The following is a 22,875-nucleotide window of genomic DNA, read 5'->3' as shown; positions in this document are numbered from 1 at the left end:
GTGGTTTGAGCACTGGCCTGCTAAATCCAGGGTTGTGAGTTCAATCCTTGAGGGGGCCATTTAGCGATCTCGGGCAAAAATTGGGGATTGGTCCTGCTTTGAGCAGGGGGTTGGACTAGATGACCTCCTGAGGTCCCTTCCAACCCTGATATTCTATGATTCTATGATAAGTCTCTTCACTAGGAGGGTGGTGAAGTACTGGAATGGGTTACCTAGGGAGGTGGTGGAATCTCCATTCTTAGGGTTTTTAAGACCTGGCTTGACCAAGCTTTGGCTGGGATTATTTAGTTGGTGTTGGTCCCACTTGGAACAAGGAATTGGACTAGATGACCTCCTGAGGTCTCTTCCAACCCTAATATTCTATGATTCTAAGTCCTTGGTCCTCCACAGCATCTTCTTCAGTTGGGGATATCTGATGACAGATCTATTTGCAACAGGCTACAAGCTTCTTTGAAGTTTAAGAAATTCTGTTTCAGAGGAGGCAGGAGACTGGGTTCCGTCACATACTTCTTCCTTATCTCTTAAGTTTAGGTAGGTCTTATGTAAGCTTTTCTGCTGATACCCATGCTCATCAGGGTGGAGATCTGCTCGAACCTAATCTAACAGCCTGACCTGAATCTGATTAGACCACAGCTAATCCCAAACTCAACCTGAGCCCAACACCCAATCCAAAAACCTTCTCAAATATAATAATCCCAAAATACATGCTTCAAACTAAAGGCATATCTACACAGTTAGTTTGCAGCAAGCTGTGGTGTGGAACTACCCTCCACTAGCCTACCACAGACTGACTGGCTGTGTGCGCCCTGCAGAAGTCACATTTACAGTTTTACGCTTTTTGATATAGGTCCATTTTATATCAAAGAAGACTAGTTCAAAGCATATTAACTAACTTAATGCACATCAGCAGTGCCCATGTGAACAGTTATTCCATGGCACGCTAGTGTGAGGTAGATTCACACCTCAGCTTGTAGCAAACTAACATTCTTGTAGACATGACCTTGAGCGGATCACTGCAGACTACGTGGCTCTGGGAAGGAGGATAAAGGAGTATGAGGCGCAAGTGGTGTTCTCGTCCATCCTCCCCGTGGAAGGAAAAGGCCGGGGTAGGGATCGTCGAATCGTGGAAGTCAATGAATGGCTACGCAGGTGGTGTCGGAGAGAAGGCTTTGGATTCTTCGACCATGGGATGGTGTTCCAAGAAGGAGGAGTGCTAGGCAGAGACGGGCTCCACTTAATGAAGAGAGGGAAGAGCATCTTTGCAAGCAGGCTAGCTAACCTAGTGAGGAGGGCTTTAAACTAGGTTCACCAGGGGAAGGAGACCAAAGCCTGAGGTAGGTGGGGAAGCGGGATACCGGGAGGAAGCACGAGCAGGAGCGTGTGAGAGGGGAGGGCTCCTGCCTCATACTGAGAACGAGGGGAGATCAGCGGGTTATCTCAAGTGCCTATATACAAATGCACAAAGCCTGGGAAACAAGCAGGGAGAACTGGAAGTCCTGGCAAAGTCAGGGAATTATGATGTGATTGGAATAACAGAGACTTGGTGGGATAATTCGCATGACTGGAGTACTGTCATGGATGGGTATAAACTGTTCAGGAAGGACAGGGAGGCCAGAAAAGGTGAGGGAGTTGCACTGTATGTAAGGGAGCAGTATGACTGCTCAGAGCTCAAGTATGAAACTGCAGAAAAACGTGAGAGTCTCTGGATTAAGTTTAGAAGCGTGAGCAACAAGGGTGATGTCATAGTGGGAGTCTGCTATAGAGCACCGGACCAGGGGGATGAGGTGGACGAGGCTTTCTTCCGGCAAGTCACAGAAGCTACAGGATCGCACGCCCTGGTTCTCATGGGCGACTTCAATCATCCTGATATCTGCTGGGAGAGCAATACAGCGGTGCACAGACAATCCAGGAAATTTTTGGAAGCTGTAGGGGACAATTTCCTGGTGCAAGTGCTGGAGGAACCAACAACGGGCGGAGCTCTTCTTGACCTGCTGCTCACAAACCGGGAAGAATTAGTAGGGGAAGCACAAGTGGATGGGAACCTGGGAGGCAGTGACCATGAGATGGTCAAGTTCAGGATCCTGACACAAGGAAGAAAGGAAAGCAGCAGAATACGGACCCTGGACTTCAGAAAAGCAGACTTTGACTCCCTCAGGGAAAAGATGGGCAAGATCCTCTGGGAGAATAACATGAGGGGAAAAGGAGTCCAGGAGAGCTGGCTGTATTTTAAAGAATCCTTATTGAGGTTACAGGGACAAACCATCCCGATAGAATAGTAAATATGGCAGGCGACCAGCTTGGCTTCAAAGTGAAATCCTTGCTGATCTTAAACACAAAAAAGAAGCTTACAAGAAGTGGAAGATTGGACAAATGACCAGGGATGAGTATATAAATATTGCTCAGGCATGTAGGAATGAAATCAGGAAGGCTAAATCACACCTGGAGTTGCAGCTAGCGAGGGATGTTAAAAGTAACAAGAAGGGTTTCTTCAGGTATGTTAGCAATAAGAAGAAAGCCAAGAAAAGTGTGGGTCCCTTACTGAATGAGGGAGGTAACCTAGTGACAGAGGATGTGGAAAAAGCTAATGTACTCAATGCCTTTTTTGCCTCTGTCTTCACGAACAAGGTCAGCTCCCAGACTACTGCACTGGGCAGCACAGCATGGGGAGGAGGTGGCCAGCCCTCTGTGAAGGCAGAAGTGTTCGGGACTATTTAGAAAAACTGGACGTGCACAAGTCCATGGGGCTGGATGCGTTGCATCTGAGAGTGCTAAAGGAATTGGCGGATGTGATTACAGAGCCATTGGCCATTATCTTTGAAAACTCATGGCGATCGGGGGAGGTCCCGGAAGACTGGAAAAAGGCTAATGTAATGCCAGTCTTTAAAAAAGGGAAGAAGGAGGATCCTGGGAACTAGAGGCCGGTCAGCCTCACCTCAGTCCCCGGAAAAATCATGGAGCATGTCCTCAAGGAATCAATTCTGAAGCACTTAGAGGAGAGGAAAGTGATCAGGAACAGTCAGCATGGATTAACCAAGGGCAAGTAATGCCTGACTAATCTAATTGCCTTCTATGATGAGATAACTGGTTCTGTGGATGAAGGGAAAGCAGTGGACGTGTTGTTCCTTGACTTTAGCAAAGCTTTTGACACGGTCTCCCACAGTATTCTTGTCAGCAAGTTAAAGAAGCATGGGCTGGATGGATGCACTACAAGGTGGGTAGAAAATTGGCTAGATTGTTGGGCTCAACGGGTAGCGATCAATGGCTCCATGTCTAGTTGGCAGCCGGTATCTAGCGGAATGCCCCAAGAGTGAGTCCTGGGGCCGGTTTTGTTCAATATCTTCATTAATGATCTGGAGGATGGTGTGGATTGCACCCTCAGCAAGTTTGCGGATGATACTAAACTGGGAGGAGTGGTAGATACGCTGGAGGGGAGGGATAGGATACAGAGGGACCTAGACAAATTGGAGGATTGGACCAAAAGAAATCTGATGAGGGTCAACAAGGACAAGTGCAGAGTCCTGCACTTAGGACGGAAGAATCCAATGCACCGCTACAGAGTAGGGACCGAATGGCTAGGCAGCAGTTCTGCAGAGACGGACCTAGGGGTGACAGTGGACGAGAAGCTGGATATGAGTCAACAGTGTGCCGTTGTTGCCAAGAAGGCCAATTGCATTTTGGGGTGTATAAGTAGGGGCATTGCCAGCCGATCGAGGGACGTGATCGTTCCCCTCTATTCGACATTGGTGAGGCCTCATCTGGAGTACTGTGTCCAGTTTTGGGCCCCACACTACAAGAAGGATGTGGAGAAATTGGAGAGAGTCCAGTGAAGGGCAACAAAAATGATTAGGGGTCTGGAACACATGACTTATGAGGAGAGGCTGAGGGAACTGGGATTGTTTAGTCCACGGAAGAGAAGAATGAGGGGGGATTTGATAGCTGCTTTTAACTGCCTGAAAGGTTGATCCAAAGAGGATGGATCTAGAGTATTCTCAGTGATAGCAGATGACAGGACAAGGAGTAATGGTCTGAAGTTGCAGTGGGGGAGATTTAGGTTGGATATTAGGAAAAACTTTTTCACTATGAGGGTGGTGAAACACTGGAATGCGTTACCTACGGAGGTGGTGGAATCCCCTTCCTTGGAAGTTTTTAAGGTCAAGCTTGACAAAGCCCTGGCTGGGATGATTTAGTTGGGATTGGTCCTGCTCTGGGCAGGGAATTGGACTAGGTGGCCTCCAGAGGTCCCTTCCAACTCTGTTATTTTATGATTCTATGATCACTAAAGTACATTCTGTGTTGACATTAACGGAGAAGTGCAACACACTTATAGCTAGAATGAGATTATAATTACAGGGTGGCACCCTTGTTAGCTGCGATGTCATTAAGGGGTTACAAATCATATGATGATATTGTCCTCTTGGTTTCCAACTCCAAAAAGAAAGTCCTTCTCTAAGACATGTCTTAGCACTAATGAGCAAAATTCTTAGCCTTTAGGAACAGCCTTTTATGGAGGTGGGGGAAGCAGTACAGATAAAAGCAAAGCCAAAAGAAAGCACAAATATATCCTGCTCTTAATCATCTCAGGAAGATGTTTCTTCATCTTTATATTTTCTGAGATTAAAAAAAAAGAAACTGAAGAGTCTTATATACAATGTTGTTGTCATGTCGGTCCCAGGAGACAAGGTCATTGTCATTGGAGAGACAAGGTGCGTGAGGTAATATCTCTTATTGGACCAACTTCTGATGGTGAGAGAGACAAGTTTTTGAGCTACACAGAGCTGAGGAATAACTCCCTGTAGCTCGAAAGCTTGTCTCTCTCACCAACAGAAGTTGATCCAGTAAAAGGTTTTACCTTGTCACTGAAGACTCTTGGTATTTATTAAAATTTTGAGATTCATGTAACATTCAAAGAACAAAGTTAATGTTCAGTAAAAACATATCCCATCTGTGGCTTTTAAATACCATTTTTTGCCATAAACTAGGAGTTATACTGTGTCCATCTACTTTCAGTAATTAAGTAATCCCAAAGGTCTTTACTGATGTATGATAAATATAATCTTGGCTTTGGGCAAGTTAGACTGGATAGGTAAAGTTATTAAATTCCTCCGAACAGAAAACAAGGCAAAATAATTAATGGAAAAAGCTTGTTTATAAAATGTCATTTAAGAAAATAGTCAATGGCTGATCGCTTGAGGATAGTCCTCTGCCGATCAGTCATCTTTCTATCTACAGTGAAGTTCCTTTTCCTGCTGCTACTGCTGGCTGGAATATGTAGAATATTTCTAGCCAACATGATCAATTTGGGGTACACAACACTGTGTTCCTTCCAGTAGTTCAACACATCCTGTTCATGTTCCATTATGGCCTTTTATGTTGTATACTGCTGCACTTCATCATCATGTAGATTCTCCCGTTCTCCAAAGTCAGACAGTGCTTTTTCATCAGCTGTTGGTAGATTATCAGTAATGTTGCATTGTTTTACAAGGTCTGTTCCATCTCCTTTCAAGTTTTTAATTAGCCTGCACACTTTGGAATTAACCTTTTTCATGTTCATGGTCAGACAGCATTTGACTCTGATTAAATTTAGGCCAGGGAAATACTTCTGTCTTGTGTAGGTCATGTATTTCTATTTATTTTTACAAGCCACTTGCGGTGACGTTGCCTGACGTATCCTAAGAAAGAGGCTGACAATGTCATTTAAGTTTCTCAAACCAAAGCATTACTGAGTTCAGTGTAGAATACTTGTCTCCTTCCAGTTCCCTCTGAGCTTCATAAAATGGTCAGAGGAATGACACCACTTCCCCTTTTCCAACCTTTAGCTTTCCCCTCGCTCTTTTAGATTCTCTTGCAGCTCATGGTAAATCTCCTGAATTGAATTTAGTGTCAGATACACCATGCTGAAACTTGTTTCTGTCATTTGAATCACAGTTTTAGACAACAGTGCTGTGATGCCAGATTTCAGAGTAGCAGCCGTGTTAGTCTGTATTCGCAAAAAGAAAAGGAGTACTAGTGGCACCTTAGAGACTAACCAATTTATTTGAGCATAAGCTTTTGTGAGCTACAGCTCACTTCATCGGATGCATTCAGTGGAAAATACAGAGAGGAGATTAATGTACACACACAACATGAAAAAATGGGTGTTGTTATACACATTGTAAGGAGAGTGATCACTTAAGATGAGCTATTACCAGCAGGAGAGCAGGGGGGAGGGGGGAATAAACATGGGGAAATAGTTTTACTTTGTGTAATGACACATCCACTCCCAGTCTCTATTCAAGCCTAAGTTAATTGTATCCAGTTTGCAAATTAATTCCAATTCAGCAGTCTCTCGTTGGAGTCTGTTTTTGAAGTCTTTTTGTTGTAATATTGCGACCTCTAGGTCCTTAATCGAGTGACCAGAGAGATTGAAGTGTTCTCCGACTGGTTTATGAATGTTATAATTCTTGACATCTGATTTGTGTCCATTTATTCTTTTACGTAGAGACTGTCCAGTTTGACCAATGTACATGGCAGAGGGGCATTGCTGGCACATGATGGCATATATCACATTGGTAGATGTGCAGGTGAACGAGCCTCTGATAGCATGGCTGATGTGATTAGGCCCTATGATGGTGTCCCCTGAATAGATATGTGGGCACAGTTGGCAACGGGCTTTGTTGCAAGGATAGGTTCCTGGGTTAGTGTTTTTGTTGCGTGGTATGTGGTTGCTGGTGAGTATTTGCTTCAGGCTGGGGGGCTGTCTGTAAACAAGGACTGGCCTGTCCCCCAAGATTTGTGAGAGTGATGGGTCGTCCTTCAGGATAGGTTGTAGATCCTTGATGATGCGTTGGAGAGGTTTTAGTTGAGGGCTGAAGGTGATGGCTAGTGGCGTTCTATTATTATCTTTGTTGGGCCTGTCCTGTGGTAGGTGACTTCTGGGTACTCCTCTGGCTTTGTCAGTTTGTTTCTTCACTTCAGCAGGTGGGTATTGTAGTTGTAAGAATGCTTGACAGAGATCTTGTAGGCATTTGTCTCTGTCTGAGGGGTTGGAGCAAATGCGGTTGTATCGTAGAGCTTGGCTATAGATGCTGGATTGTGTGGTGTGGTCAGGGTGAAAGCTGGAGGCATGTAGGTGGGAATAGCGGTCAGTAGGTTTCCGGTATAGGGTGGTGTTTATGTGACCATCGTTTATTAGCACCGTAGTGTTCAGGAAGTGGATCTCTTGTGTGGACTGGTCCAGGCTGAGGTTGATGGCGGGATAGAAATTGGATAGGAATTCCACCATGATTTCAACAATTTAGGCATCTGTATGGTCTTAGAGAAAGCACTATATTAGCTCTGTGATCTGTCACTCACGTTACTGTATATAAATTAGTTGGATGAAATCCAAGTGTTTTCACCAGCCGCTTTAAAAGTTCACACCTAATGTTTTCCCTTTTTTTTTCTTCTAAAGATGTGGTCCCCAAACCTTTTACCTTGCCCCCGCCCCCCAGGGGCAGGAGCTAGGCCATGGCTCTGGGAAGGGGGACATGGACAGGGGTAAGGGGGCCAACTCTGGTGCCATAGCTTGAGGCAGGGGTGGGAGCATAGCTTCCACCAGGGACTGAGGCCGGCAGCCAGACCCTGGGCGCAGGGCTGCCAGCTGTGGCCGGAAGCGGAGCCCCAGGAGTGGGGCCAGCAACTGGGAACCTGGGTGCGGGGCCAGCATCTGGGGCTGGAGGCAGGAGTGGAGTTGGGTGGTGCTCCCTCCCCGCCCCCACTGGGCCCAGGCCCCAACCATGCCCCCCCTCTCCCCGGAGCATTCCTTTCCTGTGGGGGCACATCACTCAGACTGGGGACCTCTGTTCTAAAGGAAACAGCAGTAGCTGAACTCTTGCTTTAAGTGTAAAGTCTGGTATGGCAGGCGTATCTCAAGTGCTGTGATGATCAATACCCCACTCAACACATCTTTCAAGATACATGGGTCCTATATATGCATATCACAACATGTGGTGTACCTCTTCCAGCGTATCAGATGCCCCAGTAACAGCTGTGTGGGTGAAACCAGACAACCACTATGCTCTTGAACTCACCAAAAAATGATGAAAGACAAAAACACTCTGTCACACAGTGGCAAACAGTTTTCATGAAGCAATCATGCCATATCTGATCTATCAGTCCTCATTCTCCAAGGAAACCTGCACAACACCTTCAAAAGATGAGCCTGGAAACTTACGTTCAAAACTCTGCTGGATGACAAAAATCATGGTTCTTCTTCATGAGTGATTGTTCATGTTGATTCCATTCTAGGTGTGTGCACCCCACATGCACAGTTGTCAGAGATTTTTGTCTTAGCAGTATCCGTGGTGTCGGCTGTAGTGCCCATGGAGTGCCGGGCTCGTGCATTGGTATATTAAGTGCTGCCGACCCTACTCCATCTCAGTTCCTTCTTACCGCCCGTGATGGTTGGTTGGAGAGCCTTGTCTTGCATCGCAAGAGCGTTCTTACAGTCCATTGTTCTGTCTTCTTTGTTGGAGACCCTACAGATACCACTAAGGCAAAAATCTCCGACTGCATGTGGGTGCACAAACACCTAGAATGGAATGGACATGAGCAACACATCTCAAAGAACAACAGTTATGAAAAGGTAGGTAACCGTTTTTTTCAACAAAGGCACTGGCTTTATGGCTCATTACAGTTAGTAACCCAGTAACCCTCCTTTGTGCTATGACTGCAGAGGTGTTAATTACCCACTTCATTTTAAATGGTTTCTTGCAACGTGTTAATGCTGTATTCTTAACAGTCTGTCCCACAGATTAGCTGTGATATTATGGTTACCTTTTCCAGACCTGAAGAAGAGCTCTGTGAAGCTCGAAAGCTTGTCTCTTCCACCAACAAAAGTTGATCCAATAAAAGATATTACCTCTCCCACTTGCCTCTCACATATCAGTTGTCATGATACCCACCACAATCACATTTTTCAGTATGTCATCTGATAAATTTGTTCTTTCCTATTCAGCTAAATCATGGTATGCCCTTGAAACTGTACTTGGGAATGGTAACACACTGTTGGCTGATACTCAGCTATAGGTATCATCTGCAGTAATCAGCTTTTGCAGGAGTTCGATGAACCCATTGTCCAAAGACAATCTGAGACGGTCAAATGTCCTTGCAATTGGGACTCAAACATTTGCTTGTAATTTCTGATTCTTCTTCCCTGTGGGTGCTCCTCTTCAGGTGTGCATGTACCCCTGTCCTATTGTTCTGTGCCTGTGATCGGAATTTTTTTGGTAATACAACCCATTTGGCCCATACATGTGCTCTACACATCTCGTGCCCAATAGCAAGGATGTATAGACTGCAGAGATGAACAGCTCTCAGTTCCTTCTCTTCGGCCTGAGACAGAGCGTCAAACGTGTCTGCTTCTACAGAGTGCTTTAGTGTGTTGGGATTCCCTCTGAGACTTCTTTCCACTACGCTTCCCCAGAAATCCGTTCAACTCCAGACTTTAACACTCACGTATCTCTATTTGGCATACAGCAATGCTATACTTAGTTGATTAGACTCAAATGTTGGAGGTGTGGATGCAGGGTACCTCACAGCTCTAAAGTTACACACAAACCCTCTCCCTTTATATACATGACACATCTCTTTGCATTTACTGTGCATTGAATCACACATTTTTGGATTGGATTGGTTATTTTGCAGGAACCAATCCCTGTGCAACATTGCAAGTTGCAGTGGGGGAGGTTTAGATTGGATATTAGGAAAAACTTTTTCACTAAGAGGGTGGTGAAACACTGGAATGCGTTACCTAGGGAGGTGGTAGAATCTCCTTCCTTAAAGGTTTTTAAGGTCAGGCTTGACAAAGCCCTGGCTGGGATGATTTAACTGGGAATTGGTCCTGCTTGGAGCAGGGGGTTGGACTAGATGACCTTCTGGGGTCCCTTCCAACCCTGATATTCTATGGTTCTATGATTCTATGCTCCGTCCAAACATTGTCCACGCTCGATGTACTCTTTACCTCATCTCTAGATTTCTAACCTATCTTGTCCATTGTTATCTTGTTGATAATAAATGATTCCCTTGGTGTTCTCCCTCTTATTTTAGATGGTTCAGATATTCTGTCTGTTTAGCCTACTGACCTATTTACTTACTTTATTTAGCACAAACGTCCTGCTTTCAGCCTGAAGATTCATTTACCTCCCTATCCTGTCTTCCAAAGAATGAGGCCTCTCCTATGTGTTTAATTGCTCAGGCCAGGCCTAGCTATAAAGTGTTAGGTTAGTTAGGTTTTTTTTGGGTGTTTGTGTCTGTTTCCTTGTACTTTGTGTTTCCCCAGTTACAGGGTCATATTTTCTGGGTTATGCCATGATCCCCAGTCTTTAAATATTGTCTTTCCTGATGGGAGGCGATCCCAGTTAATGACAGGCGCTCTGTGTCTGAAGTGTTTGGGGGATACCCATATTCTCTCAAAGTGGAAGATCTGTACTTCTTACAAAATCCAGATTTCAAATGAACAGGGAGATTAGAGAGAGCCTTAAAACTGGCTTCAGACCAACACTCTCTGAGGACACCCCTGTATGTGGTGCCCTGTCTACCTTAGGATCCTGGTCACTGAGAGCTTCAAGGAGTTTTCTGCTATCCTTTCTATCTTAGGATCTCAGTCACTGAGACCTGCAAGGGAGAAGACAGCTGCTACTCTGGCCACCTCAAGATACCAGTCACTAAAACCCATGGGGGCTGAGGCACCTGCATCCATCCATGCTAACAGTACCGAGAGCCTCACATTATAAATTGATGGATAACCAACCAAGGGGAGCAGGAGTGTTAGATCTCCTTCAAAGAAGCCTTGGTCACCAGAGACCCCAAGAGGAGTGCTATTGAAGCTCTGAGTGTTTCTGGTACTGAGAATATGTCTAAGTCTGCTTCTAAGAGTCATGCTTCTACCAAGGAGGACCTGACACCAAAGTCATCCTCCTACTTCCATTGGTCATGTCCATGCAAACAGGAGATCAGTGCCATCAGACTCTTTGGTACTCTTGGGGTTATTACATCTGAGTCTGTGCTTGGGCATGTTCATCCCTGAATTCAGACTAGACAGGTATCTACCTCAGTATCAATACTGACTTCCAACATAACCCTGGTACCACAGGAATTCAGATACTCAATGGACTTCGTCTCCAATGAACCAAAGTCTCTACTGCCTACTTATACTGTGCACTTCTCGGTACCAGTATCTTCTGGGTCAACAATTACTTGTTTTTCATTGAGACCCTCTACTTTTCTGACTTCCGCCATCCAGGGAGAATACGTATCATCTATGTGGAAGAGGACTCTGATTCGGATTCATAGCTTTCTGTTCAAGAGTCTTATTTATTCAAAGATACATTACTCTCCTCCGCACACAGAGAGAAGGGAGGATAGGTGACCTCCACCTTCGAACAGCTGAGATGACCAATGGTAGTATCTCCTATGCCCTATGGTCCTCCTCAATGGTCTCACTGCGATCCATGGGCCCTATACCACCAACAATTTTTAAGGGCCCTGAGTCCCTCTCATAGGGAGCATGGCAGTCTCATTCTCCTGTGCCCTCGCCCGCTCCTCACTAACCAGAACCGCTGTAGTAGACCTTAAAAGAACAGAAGGCAAGGACTGACAAGGAAAGTAACACCTCTCACAAATATTTCATTATCATCACCAGATGAGGCTGTAATGCCTCCGCCACCTTCCGTGGTGGATGACTTTTGATAGTTCCATGAGCTGATGAAGCGAGTGATGGATACACTTCATATTCCTTTTGAGGAAATCCAGGACTCCCATCATAAACTCCTGGAGATTTTACATGCCTCAGCTTCAAGATGTACGACACTTCCAATTAGTGAGGCACTTTTAGAGCCAGCCAAGATGATCTGGCAAACTTCTGCAACAGCACTCTCTACATGCAAGTGTGCCGACAGAAATACTATGTCCTGGTCAAGGAGTCGGAATTTTTATTCTCACACCTTAAATAGAATTCCTTGGTTCTGCAGTTAATAAACATGGGAGGCAGTACAACACCAAAGATACTGTATACCAAGGACCAGAAGCATCTTGATCTTTTTGGATACAAAAGGTACTTGCCACAGGAGCACTGTGAAGGCCATCATAAATGAAGGTCAGCTCTTGGCCAAGACTTCTTTACAGGGCTCCTTAGACTCAGCTAAGACTGCATCCCAGTCCATTTCTACTGCAGTCATGGTGTGATGACCATCTTGGCTCCAGCTGTCCAGATTCCTTAGGAGGTACTATTGTAGAGGACTTTTCTTTTGACAGTCACAAGTTTTATTTTTGAATTCTACTGACAATTCCCATCACACTTTGAAGGATTTGAGGGCAACACATAGATACCTTGGGATCTATACACCTGTGAATAAAAGAAAATTTAGCAGATGTCAAACAGCTCAGAGATCTCTCCCAGCTCACTTTTCTACTTTCTGTAGACCTCCTGAACCTCCAGCCAAGAGACCAAGGTATTCCAAGAAGCCAGCTACCGTCACAGCCACTTCATCCTAGCCATCCAATTTTGATGTCTTGGTTGAGAGACTGACCCACCCACTCCACAGGGATAACTGCTCTATTCCATCCTCTCTCACCACCACCCCCCCTTTGGATACCATGTCTCCCAATTTCAACCTGTATGTCAGGCCATAGCATCCAGCAAGTGGGTTTTGTCATAAGGTCCAGTTACTCCATCCCCTTCACCTCCATCCCTTCCTCTTACCACTGCTTCTCCATCCCTTTTCAGGGACTCATCTCATGATCGATTGCTTAGACAGGAGGTTGCCTCTCTTCTACACTTAGGAGCTACAGAACCCATTCCAGTACAGCTCAGGGGAAAAGGGGTTTTACTCCAACTACTTTCTGGTTTCCAAAAAGAACAGGGGATGGAGGCCAATATTAGATCTCAGATGTCTGAACAAATATGTAAAACAGCTGAAATTCAGGATGGGGACTCTTGCAGCTATAATTTCCTCCATAGATTCTGGGGATTAGTTTGTGGCTCTCAACCTTCAAGATGTTTATTTTCAGTCATGATTCATCCCTCTCATAAGAGATTTCTTTACTTTGTAGTCAACTGTGACCACTACCAGTATTGCACCATCCCCTTTGGCCTCACCTTTGCCCCAAAGGTATTCTCAAAGATCATGGTAATTGTAGCTACCCACCTATGTCTTATGGGGATAATCGTCATCCCTTATCTTGACAATTGGTTGCTCAGAAGTCCCTCTTATCAAGAGGTATTTTCAGCAGTACAAGTGACAAGGTCACTATTCCACAGTTTAGGCCTCCAACTCAATCTTGAGAAATCCACTTTGACACCAGTACAGCATATCTTTTCAGGACTTCTGCAATTTAAGATCCTCCTACCATTGTCGCACCATCAGACCCATCCTTCTTGGGTTAGGGCAGGGATCTCAAACTCAAATCTCCATGAGGGCCACATGAGAACTAGTACATTGGCCTGAGGGCCACATCACTGACACCTTTTCATATAAAGGTGCAACTGCCCCCACTGCACCCCTTCCATGAGGCCCCGCCCCTGCCCTGCCTCTTCCCACCCCTTCCCCACCCCCATTCCAACCCCTTCCCCAAAGTCACCACCCCAACTCTGCCCCCTCCCTGTCCCTATTCCAACCCGTTCCCCAAATCCCCGCCCGTGTCCCGCCTCTTCTCCGCCTCCTCCCCTGAGAACACAGCTCCCCGCTCCTTCCCCTTCCCTCCTGGAAAGCGCTAAGCACCGCCAAGCAGCTGTTTGGTGGCAGGAAGCACCTGGAAGTAGGCAGAGGAGCGGGGATGCAGCGCTTTGTGTGGGAGTGGGGGCAGCGGGTGAGGGGAGCTTGGTGGCCGCAGGAAATAACTCCGGCGGGGCCCAGGGAGCTTGATGGGCTGCGGCCTACATACCATGTGTTTGAGACCCCTGGGTTAGGGGGTGCATCTGAGGTCAGACACAATCCAGGACAAATAGTCATCCGAAGAAAGGCTTCTTCATATCAATCTTCTAGAGTTGAGAGCAGTGAGAAGTGCTTGTTATTCACTTTCTTTCTCTGATCAAAGTCAAATCCATCAAGATCATGACAGGCCATGTGGCCTGCATATTTTACATGAATTGTTGGGGCAGGGTGTGTGTCCTCTTACTTGCACTGGAGCAGTAAACTGCTGGAATTGGTGCCTCGCCAACCAAATAGTGATCTCAGTTTCTTACCTCCCTGCTATACAGAATACCACAACCGATGATCTCAGCAGGTAGTTCTCCTGTAATTACAAATGGGGACTTATGAGTCCTCAACACCATATTCTTACCTTGGGGGTTTCCAGAGGGGGTTTAGAGCCCTCACTCACTAGGAGATGTTTTCCTTATTTCCTGGGCAAAGAGCCTACTTTACAAGTATCCACCAACACCGTTGCTCTTCAAAGTTTTGAGCAAGATAAAGAAGCACAAAGCCATAGTCATTGTGAGTGCACTGATGTGGCCAAAACAAGTTTGGTATCCTGACCTGATTTGACTCACTTCTTGTCCACTGCTGAGACATTACCTGTTGTCTCAGGAGACTGGTTTGTTACTTTATCCCGGATTAGAAATTTTGTGACTTCAGGTGTGACTCCTTGATGCTTCTTGGGGGTGTAAAGACTTCCTGTTCAACAGAGGTGCAACAAATATTGTTACATAGTAGAAAGACATTTACATGAAATACTTCAGAAATGGAAGAGACTTCACCACTGGTATTCCCATTATCAAGATTCTCCTTTTCACTCTCATCTTCCCACAGTTTTAGTCTACCTGTTGGAATTGAAAAGATCTGGTCTCCGTAAGAGTTCTCTCAAGCTCCTCTTGGTGGCTTTGTACCTTTCACTCACTGGTAGAAGGTTTTTCATTTTTTTTCTGACCCCGGGACCGTAAGGTTTCTGAAAGGACTGATGAACCTCTTTCCACAGATTAGAGAACCTGCTCCACTATGGGACTTGAACCTCGTTCTTAATTGCCTTATGAAACACCCCTTTGAACCATTAGCTACATGTTTGCTGCTTCTCGTAGCCATTGAAACTGCTTTCTTGATTGCCATAACTTCTGCTTGGAGGGTTGGAGAATTGGAGGCTTTAGTGGCAGATTTCTCCCCGCCCCCACCTTTTACAGTGTTTTAAAAGACAAAGTATTATTGTGACTACATCCCAAGTTCTGACCCAAGGTGTCTTCTCAATTTCATATAAATGAAACCATCCATATCCCATTTTTCCCCCTCAAAACTACATCAGACTTGGCAGGAAGCTACCTTCCATATGTTAATTGTCAGATGGGCATTAGCCTTTTATCTGAGCAGAACCAAACCTTTCCAAAAGTCTACGAGGCTGTTTGTTTCAACTGCAGATGGTTCATGGGGATCCACTGTCTCCACCCAGAGACTCCCCACTCACTCTGTATTTTAAGGCAAAGTTTCACTTACATGGGATGATTAATAGGCAAACAAGGAATTTGGTTGAGGGCTTTAGAAACCATGCCACATAGTAATGCACACAGAAGAAAAGGTGCCTTAGTAAGGAAAGACTCACTGGCTTAAAATGGCAAGCAGTAGTGCCATAGTCAGATGTTGCAGCAGCATGCACAGGGCTTGCCAACATTAACATTTATCTTAGAGGCAAGCTGGGGTGTGAACCTCTTCTGCCAGCAGCTTGCTGGGGACTATCTGTCGGTGTGGCCCCTGTTGACACACACACGGTTTGTTAATGCACTGCGATCAAGTCCCATTTCAAAGGGAATTAGATCAAAGCATGTTAACAAACTGTTAATAGGTGCACCAGCAGGGTGCACATGGACAGTTAGTCCATGGCAGGCTAGTGCAGTCAGGCTAGATTCACGCTCCAACTTGTCACAAACTAAGGCTTTGTCTACGCTATGCGCCTTTTAGCGACATGTCTGTGCCACTACAGCCATGCCGCTAAAAGGCGCACAATGTAGCTGCTGTTTGTCGGCGGGAGAGAGCTCTTTACTGCCTAGCCTGCAGATTACAGGAAGTTTGAACAGCCTGCCAATATAGCCTGTCGAGCAGTCGTTTTGGTTGGTGCACTCCCAGCTACTGGAGCCAGCAACATGGAGGCACCATTTGAAGAACTTCTCTTGCTTGCACTTACATTCCTGTGTCAGGAAACTGGCAGAGCATCTGTGAGGTGCTGGTGGATATTTCAGTGGTGTTTTCTGTCCCACCCAAGATACCTGATGGATTTCCTGATGGAGAAGGAGGAGGAGTACCCTCGCTTGGCAGACTCGCACTGGCAGATGCTGCTCAGTACAATTGGCATAGCTGCTGATGCCCCCTATGTAGAAGCACAGACTGGTGGGTCACATTGTCCTGTAGACCTGGGTTGATCAGCAGTGAGTCCAAAACTTTCGTGTGAAGAAAGCTACATTTCTGGAGCTTTGTGAGCAGCTTGCTCCCACTCTCCAGTGTAGAGACACAACTGAGGTCACCCTTGCTGGTCCAGAAGCATGTTGCCAAAACCGTCTGGAAGCTGGCTACCCCGAACTGCTACAGATCCCTTGCCAACCAGTTTAGGGTTGGAAAGTCAACTGTGAGTAAGGTGGTGGTGGAGGTATCTGGAGCAATTACGTGTGTGGTTTACCCTGTGTGTGGCGGGCATTAAAGATATTCCGGAGGTAATTGCTGGCTGAGAGAATAGGGTTTCCTAACTGCTCTGGGGCAATTGTTTGCCATAATTTTCCCTCCACAAGGAGAACATGAGTACATAAACCACAAAAGTTACTACTTCATTGTTATGTGGCCCCTTTTAGACCACAGAGGCCAATTTACAAGCGTCAACGTGGGCTGTACTGGAAAAATTCACAATGCCAGAGTTTTTTGCTGCTTAGGAGTCTACATTCATAAACAGGCTGGGACACTATTCCCACTAAATGACATTGGCATAAATGGAGTTACTTTCCCCACCATTATTCTGAGGGACCCCGCATACTCCCTTTTGCCTTGGGTTATGAAACCATACCCTGATTTCAGAGGCCCTGGAAAAAGAAGGTTTAATTACATTCTTGGTAGGTTTAGAATGGTTGTTTAATGTGCTTTTGGTAGATTAAAATGATTAGTTCTAGGCAAAAACTGACATTCTGCTTATTCTGTGGTTCATAAAATCATTTCTCTCAAGGTGGCATGGACTACCTGTAACTGAAATAGACTAGATATGGAAATAGAAGACTGTTCCCCAAACACACACAGTGAGTTCACCATTTCCAGGCAGCTCCATAGACCAAACAGGAATGGTTACAGAATGGCACATTTCAAGTCCTTACTATTGAAAGGAAAACATGAGTGACTGACTAACAAACGTCTGTGACTTCACAGTGAAAAGCCTTTTTACAGCTGTTATGAATGTTTGAAATTTCCAGTTGCCATTTTGAACTCCATGTGGTCAGGAAACCTGGTGGGGTGGGTGCGGGACATCAAGGCACTCTGATACAATCCACCATTAGCAGACACGTGCTAGTAGCCAGGGCTTGTCATAACTTTTGTGTTGCTTCTTAGAGCAGAAATCCCTCCAATTACTGTAATAATAAACTGTAAATTGGAGTCATAAACTTACCAGGCTCTGGGGCAACTTCTGACTCCATTGGGTTTGCTTTGGGCTCAGCAGCAGACATTTGGGCTCAGGCTGGCTCCTGGGCTCTAGGATGATGGGAAGTGGGAGGGTCCCAGAGTTAGGGCTGCAGCCCAGGCCCAAAGGTCTACACCGCAATTAAACAGCCCCTTAGCCCGAGCCCCACAAGCCAGAGCCAGCCACAGGTGTATAATTGCAGTGTAGACATACCTACATGGAGTTCCTTCTCAGGGTTGTCTCAGACTTTCACATTAGCCAATCTATTCATCCTCCTGTTTTTTCCCCCAAACCTCTTTCTTCCATAGCCAAAGTAAAACTCCACACACTAGGTATGCTTAGAGCAGTGTCCGTTTACATGGACTGGACTACATCACTTAGAGCCTCACCAAGACTGTTAGCTCTATTTTGCGGAATAGATAACGGGACAACCAATGCCTTCAGAGTCGCTAAGTGGGTTTTGGACTGTATACATACCTGCTATGTGCTAACAGAGATCCTCCTGAACATTTGACTTGAACCCACATAGTTTTCATCACCTCCCTCAATAATGTGCCATTGACTAAGACTTTTAGGGAGTCATAGCATTCAAGTCACGGGAGGTGACAGTACCATTCTACTGATTGTTGGTTAGGCCTCAGCTGGAGTATTGTGTCCAATTTTGTTCACCAACACATAGAAAGGATGTAGAGAAACTGGAAAGGATCCAGAGGTGAGCAACAAAGATAATCAAAGGAATGGAATGCAGCCTATATAAACAAAGGCTAAAGTAACTGGGTTTGTTTAGTTTGGAAAAGAGGAGATTAAAGGAGTGGGGGAATATGATAGCGATCTTCAAATACTTGAAAGGCTGCCATAAAAAAGATGGAAAAAAGTTCATTCTTGCCATGGAGGGCAGTACAAGAGGCAAAGGATTCAAACTACAGCATAGCCGATTTACATTAAATCTTAGATGGGGGAGGGATAGCTCACTGGTTTGAGTGTTAACTTGCTAAACCCAGGGTTGTGAATTCAATCCTTGAGGGGACCATTTAGGGATCTGGGGCAAAAATTGGGGATTGGTCCTGCTTTGAGCAGGGGGTTGGACTAGATGACCTCCTGAGGTCCCTTCCAACCCTGATATTCTATGATTCTCAGGAATAACTTCCTAACTGTAAGAACAGTAGGACAATGGAACAAACTTGTGGAAACTCCTTCACTGGAAGATTTCCAAAAGATGCTGGAGAGCCATCTGTCTTGGATGGTTTTTCCTCCAGATCAGATTGGCAGAGACCATGGGTTTTTTTCACCTTCCTCTGCAGCATGGGGTATGGGTTGAACTAGTGTAAATGCAGGTTTGAACAAGTGTAAATGGGGGATTCTCTGTAACTTGAAGTCTTTAAATCATGATTTGAGAACCTTAGTAACTCATCCAGAAGCTAGGGGTTTATTACAGGAGTGAGTGGGTGAGGTTGACTAGGTGATCATGATGGTCTCTTCTGACCTTAAAGTCTATGAGACACAACAAATCCTGCATCTTGGCAGGGGGTTAGACTAGATGACCCTCATGGTCCCTTCTAACCCTGTGGTTCTCTGATTCTGCAGCCAAGCCAGATGGTGCTGAAGGCATAGCAGAGGAAGCTGTTAGACCCACAATAGGGGCCTCCTTACAGGATGGGGAAGCAGGCAGATACCGGACACAGTGTTGGTATATAATACTGTAAGTACTCTTTATTGCTTACAAAATAAACCTCATTCACTCCACATTCATACTCCAAACATATTTCTCCACAGTCCACAGATCAGAATGAAGTCCTGATGGCAAGTCGAGGTTCAATTAGATCAGATCACAAGATGTGGGGAGCCGGCAGAAAGACCACATCTATATCCAAACAGGGCTCTGGTTGTTGAAAGACTTCAAATTGCAAATGTTAGAAGCCTCCATTTATAGTCCATTTTGTGACGTCATTACTTTTTTGTCTCTGTTGTTTGGGCCTTTCACCCACAACTCAGTTCCAGGCAGGCCTCTAGAATCCAAGGCGTGCCATTTCCTCCAATTCTTATACATCTTTTTTATAGCAGTCCAGCTGGTGGTGTTTCTGTATCTGCTGATTCTCCATATATTTCCCAGGGACATAACAGTTGTTTTATACAATAGTCCTTGACCACTTGAAACCTCAAGGTTTTTGCTGCAGTTGCCAATACGCAACGTACGTACTCATGTCAAAACACAGTAGTTCATCCACAGTAGGCCTCCATGGCCTATAACATATTACATGGATATATGCATTATATATGCATATATATAAATCCCAACGTTTCCTCCCTTTGATACATGATTAATACCATTAATTATTGTAAAAAGAAAAGGAGGACTTGTGGCACCTTAGAGACTAACAAATTTATTTGAGCATAAGCTTTCGTGAGCTACAGCTCACTTCATCAGATGCATTTCGGATGCATTCAGTTTTCCACTGAATGCACCCGATGAAGTGAGCTGTAGCTCACAAAAGCTTATGCTCAAATAAATTTGTTAGTCTCTAAGGTGCCACAAGTCCTCCTTTTCTTTTTGCGGATACAGACTAACATGGCTGTTACTCTGAAACCTACCATTAATTATTGTATCACTTTATAATTTTGCAAGCAATTCAATTTTATATATTATTTGCTCCAGAACTTCTTGTCACTTTCTTATTTGGCAGTATAGACATAGCATAATAAAGGTTAACAAAATCATTAATGCAAATAATATAACAATAGGATGTAGCATTAAATTTAGAAGAGCTGTAGCACTGGGAGACCATCCTTTAAAGACATCATACCAGTGATGGACTGTCAATTGTTCTCCTTCTTTCCCCAGTTTTAATATTTGACCATTGTGGACCAGAATGTTAATTTTTCCCAGCTGAGCAGATTTAGATACATCTTTTGCATATTGCCTGATTTTTTTCACTTTCATCAATCAGTTTTTCCCATTGTTCTCAATGTATCCCCAAATTAAAGGACCAGTCCGCATCTTTTGGTATCCAAACAATTTCCTTTTTTAAAAATAGAGGACCTTGGAAAATAATTCCATCAGTAATGACTTCTGTTACATTACATTTACATGACTCAATTGGGCTTTTTTTGGTCATTCTTCCCCAAAATACATGTTTTTCAGTGGTTGCCACACAAATACACCCATTGCCTAAATCAAACACTCTTGTGCTATTAGAGGCTAAATTTTGCATAGTACAGTGTCTGCTTCAATGGTTCAAATGACATCCCTCTAGGGACCAAGTTATCTGTGGGCACACTCATTTATTTCGCTCCCACTCCTCACAATGTTGTGTTAATTCTACTAATTTATAACTCCCTTCTTCTTGAACTAGGTGGGTCCCACTTATTTCTATTTGCCATAATTCTCCATTAATAATTTTTGGCAACCCCCAGGCCATTGCTGCTTTTCTCTGCTTCCCTGTGTTGTGTAACAGCATTCTGCCTTTCCACTCTCCTCTCAGAGTGGCTTGATTCCAATTAAACTCCTTATATTTCTTCTATCCTGCAACTCGTTGACTCCGTATATGAGGATCTTTGAACCATTCAAAAGGCCATTGCCCATTACTTGACAGATTGACCATTCTCTCTCTCTATTGTATCCCATAAGTTTGCATCTGTGCACATCGTTTTGCTAGTACAGATTTATTGTTAATTTCAGACACACCAAACAGATTTACATATAGAGACATTTCCAAGGCTTGGGCTTGTTTCAACTGGAGCTCCACACTTCTTATTCCTTGCTCTGATAATGCACCAAAATTTTGTGTTACGTGTCTGTATAACCCCCAAAATCTTACCCAAGGCTGACATTTTCCCTTGTAACGTCTCAATATCAAATGAGTTTAAAACTCCAGCACCAATGCCACTTACAGTATATTCCCCTATATCTCTTTTATTTCATATAGTCCCATCTCCCCATTGTTGTTGCCACTCTTATAGTAGAGGTAGGGCATATAGCACATGCTCCGGATGTTGTGCACTTATGTTTATTTGCATTCTTTCCAACCAGATCGTTTGGTCTACAATAGTTGGGGCTTCAATTACTTCTCCCCTTCTATTTTGGTGTTCATCTGCCATGATTCTTGGTGCAATCTTCATTCATTCTACTAGATTCTCTGAGTTCAAGGACATTCCTGCCGAACTAGCGATTCCGGACAATTCACCATCCATGTCTGGCTCTCTGCTCTCATCCTTCTATTACAATTCAAGTATTCTTGAAGTTGTTAAGTCATATGGCCACATGCACTTACATGCTCCAGCATGCAAGATTGTACCTTCACCCTTTTCAAGCCTTGTTGGTTGGTCTGTCGCCCAAAATGTCAGGTATTCGACGGGCTGGTCTGAGTGCCTCCAGCAATTCTGGACTCCCTCCAATGGTGGACAGTTCAGAGCAAAGTATACTAGAGTTTTCCCTTTGCTGATTCTTTTCCAGACAGGACCATAGTCACAGATGTTTCCACAATAACACGGTTTGTGGTTGGAGCAGGAAGCATCTCTTCATATAAGCATTCTGGAGCTTCAGGCTGGTTACAATGCACACAAGGAATGTTGAGCACAGATCAGGGGCATAGTGGTTCACATGCTCACCGACAACACCACAGCAATGTATTATGTGAAGAAACAGGGGAGATCACTCCTATCAGCTTTGTCAGGAGGCAGTAAAGTTCTGCCAATTCTGCATTGAAAAGAACTTCATTCTCACAGCCATTCATTTACCAAGTGCCCAGAATCACGTAGCTGATCATCTCAGCAGGAACTTTTCTCAGAATCACGAGTGGTCTCTGAAGAGCAGTGTGCTGAGGTACATATTCGGAGAATGGTGCATTCCTGTTGTTAACCTGTTTGCAGCGAAGGACAACAAAAAGTGCCATCAATTTTGCTCTCAAGTGGATCTCAGTCTGGATTCCATGACAGACACATTTAATCTGAGTTGGGGATTAGCTCAGATGTATACTTTACGCTGAGTCCTGCTCATTCCTTAGGTAATCCTCAGGCTAAGTAAGGATGGATCATGCCAGACTGATTCTCATTGCATCAGTTTGGCTGAGACAGTGTTGGTTTTCCAATCTCCTCGGTCTTTCTGTTCTTCCATCCATTCCTCTTCCTTGTCCCGATGGATTGGTTTCATTCCATGGTCAGATTTCACACCCAGCACCGAACAGTCTACACTTCCCAGCATGCATGCTGTGTGGCTAGACAAGGAAGAGAAGTCCTGTTCCGAAGCTCTTTGGCAAGTTCTACTGAATAGTAGAAAGCCCTGTATTA

The 22,875-nt window shown here is 44.8% G+C and overlaps 1 protein-coding gene across 1 annotated transcript in view; it reads left to right on the top strand.

Annotated features, from left to right (window-relative positions):
* Window positions 1-22,875, top strand: part of HSF5 (heat shock transcription factor 5) — a 69,206-nt gene that overhangs the window by 43,218 nt on the left and 3,113 nt on the right. Inside the window, exon 6 of the mRNA XM_073315045.1 lies at window positions 19,177-19,291. Within this exon, the coding sequence (XP_073171146.1) occupies window positions 19,177-19,291 (115 nt within the window). The remainder of the gene's footprint in view (window positions 1-19,176; window positions 19,292-22,875) is intronic.

Source organism: Lepidochelys kempii, chromosome 17, assembly GCF_965140285.1.
Source record: "Lepidochelys kempii isolate rLepKem1 chromosome 17, rLepKem1.hap1, whole genome shotgun sequence".
NCBI lineage: Eukaryota > Metazoa > Chordata > Testudines > Cheloniidae > Lepidochelys > Lepidochelys kempii.
This window is presented reverse-complemented; position numbering and strand designations above follow the sequence as displayed.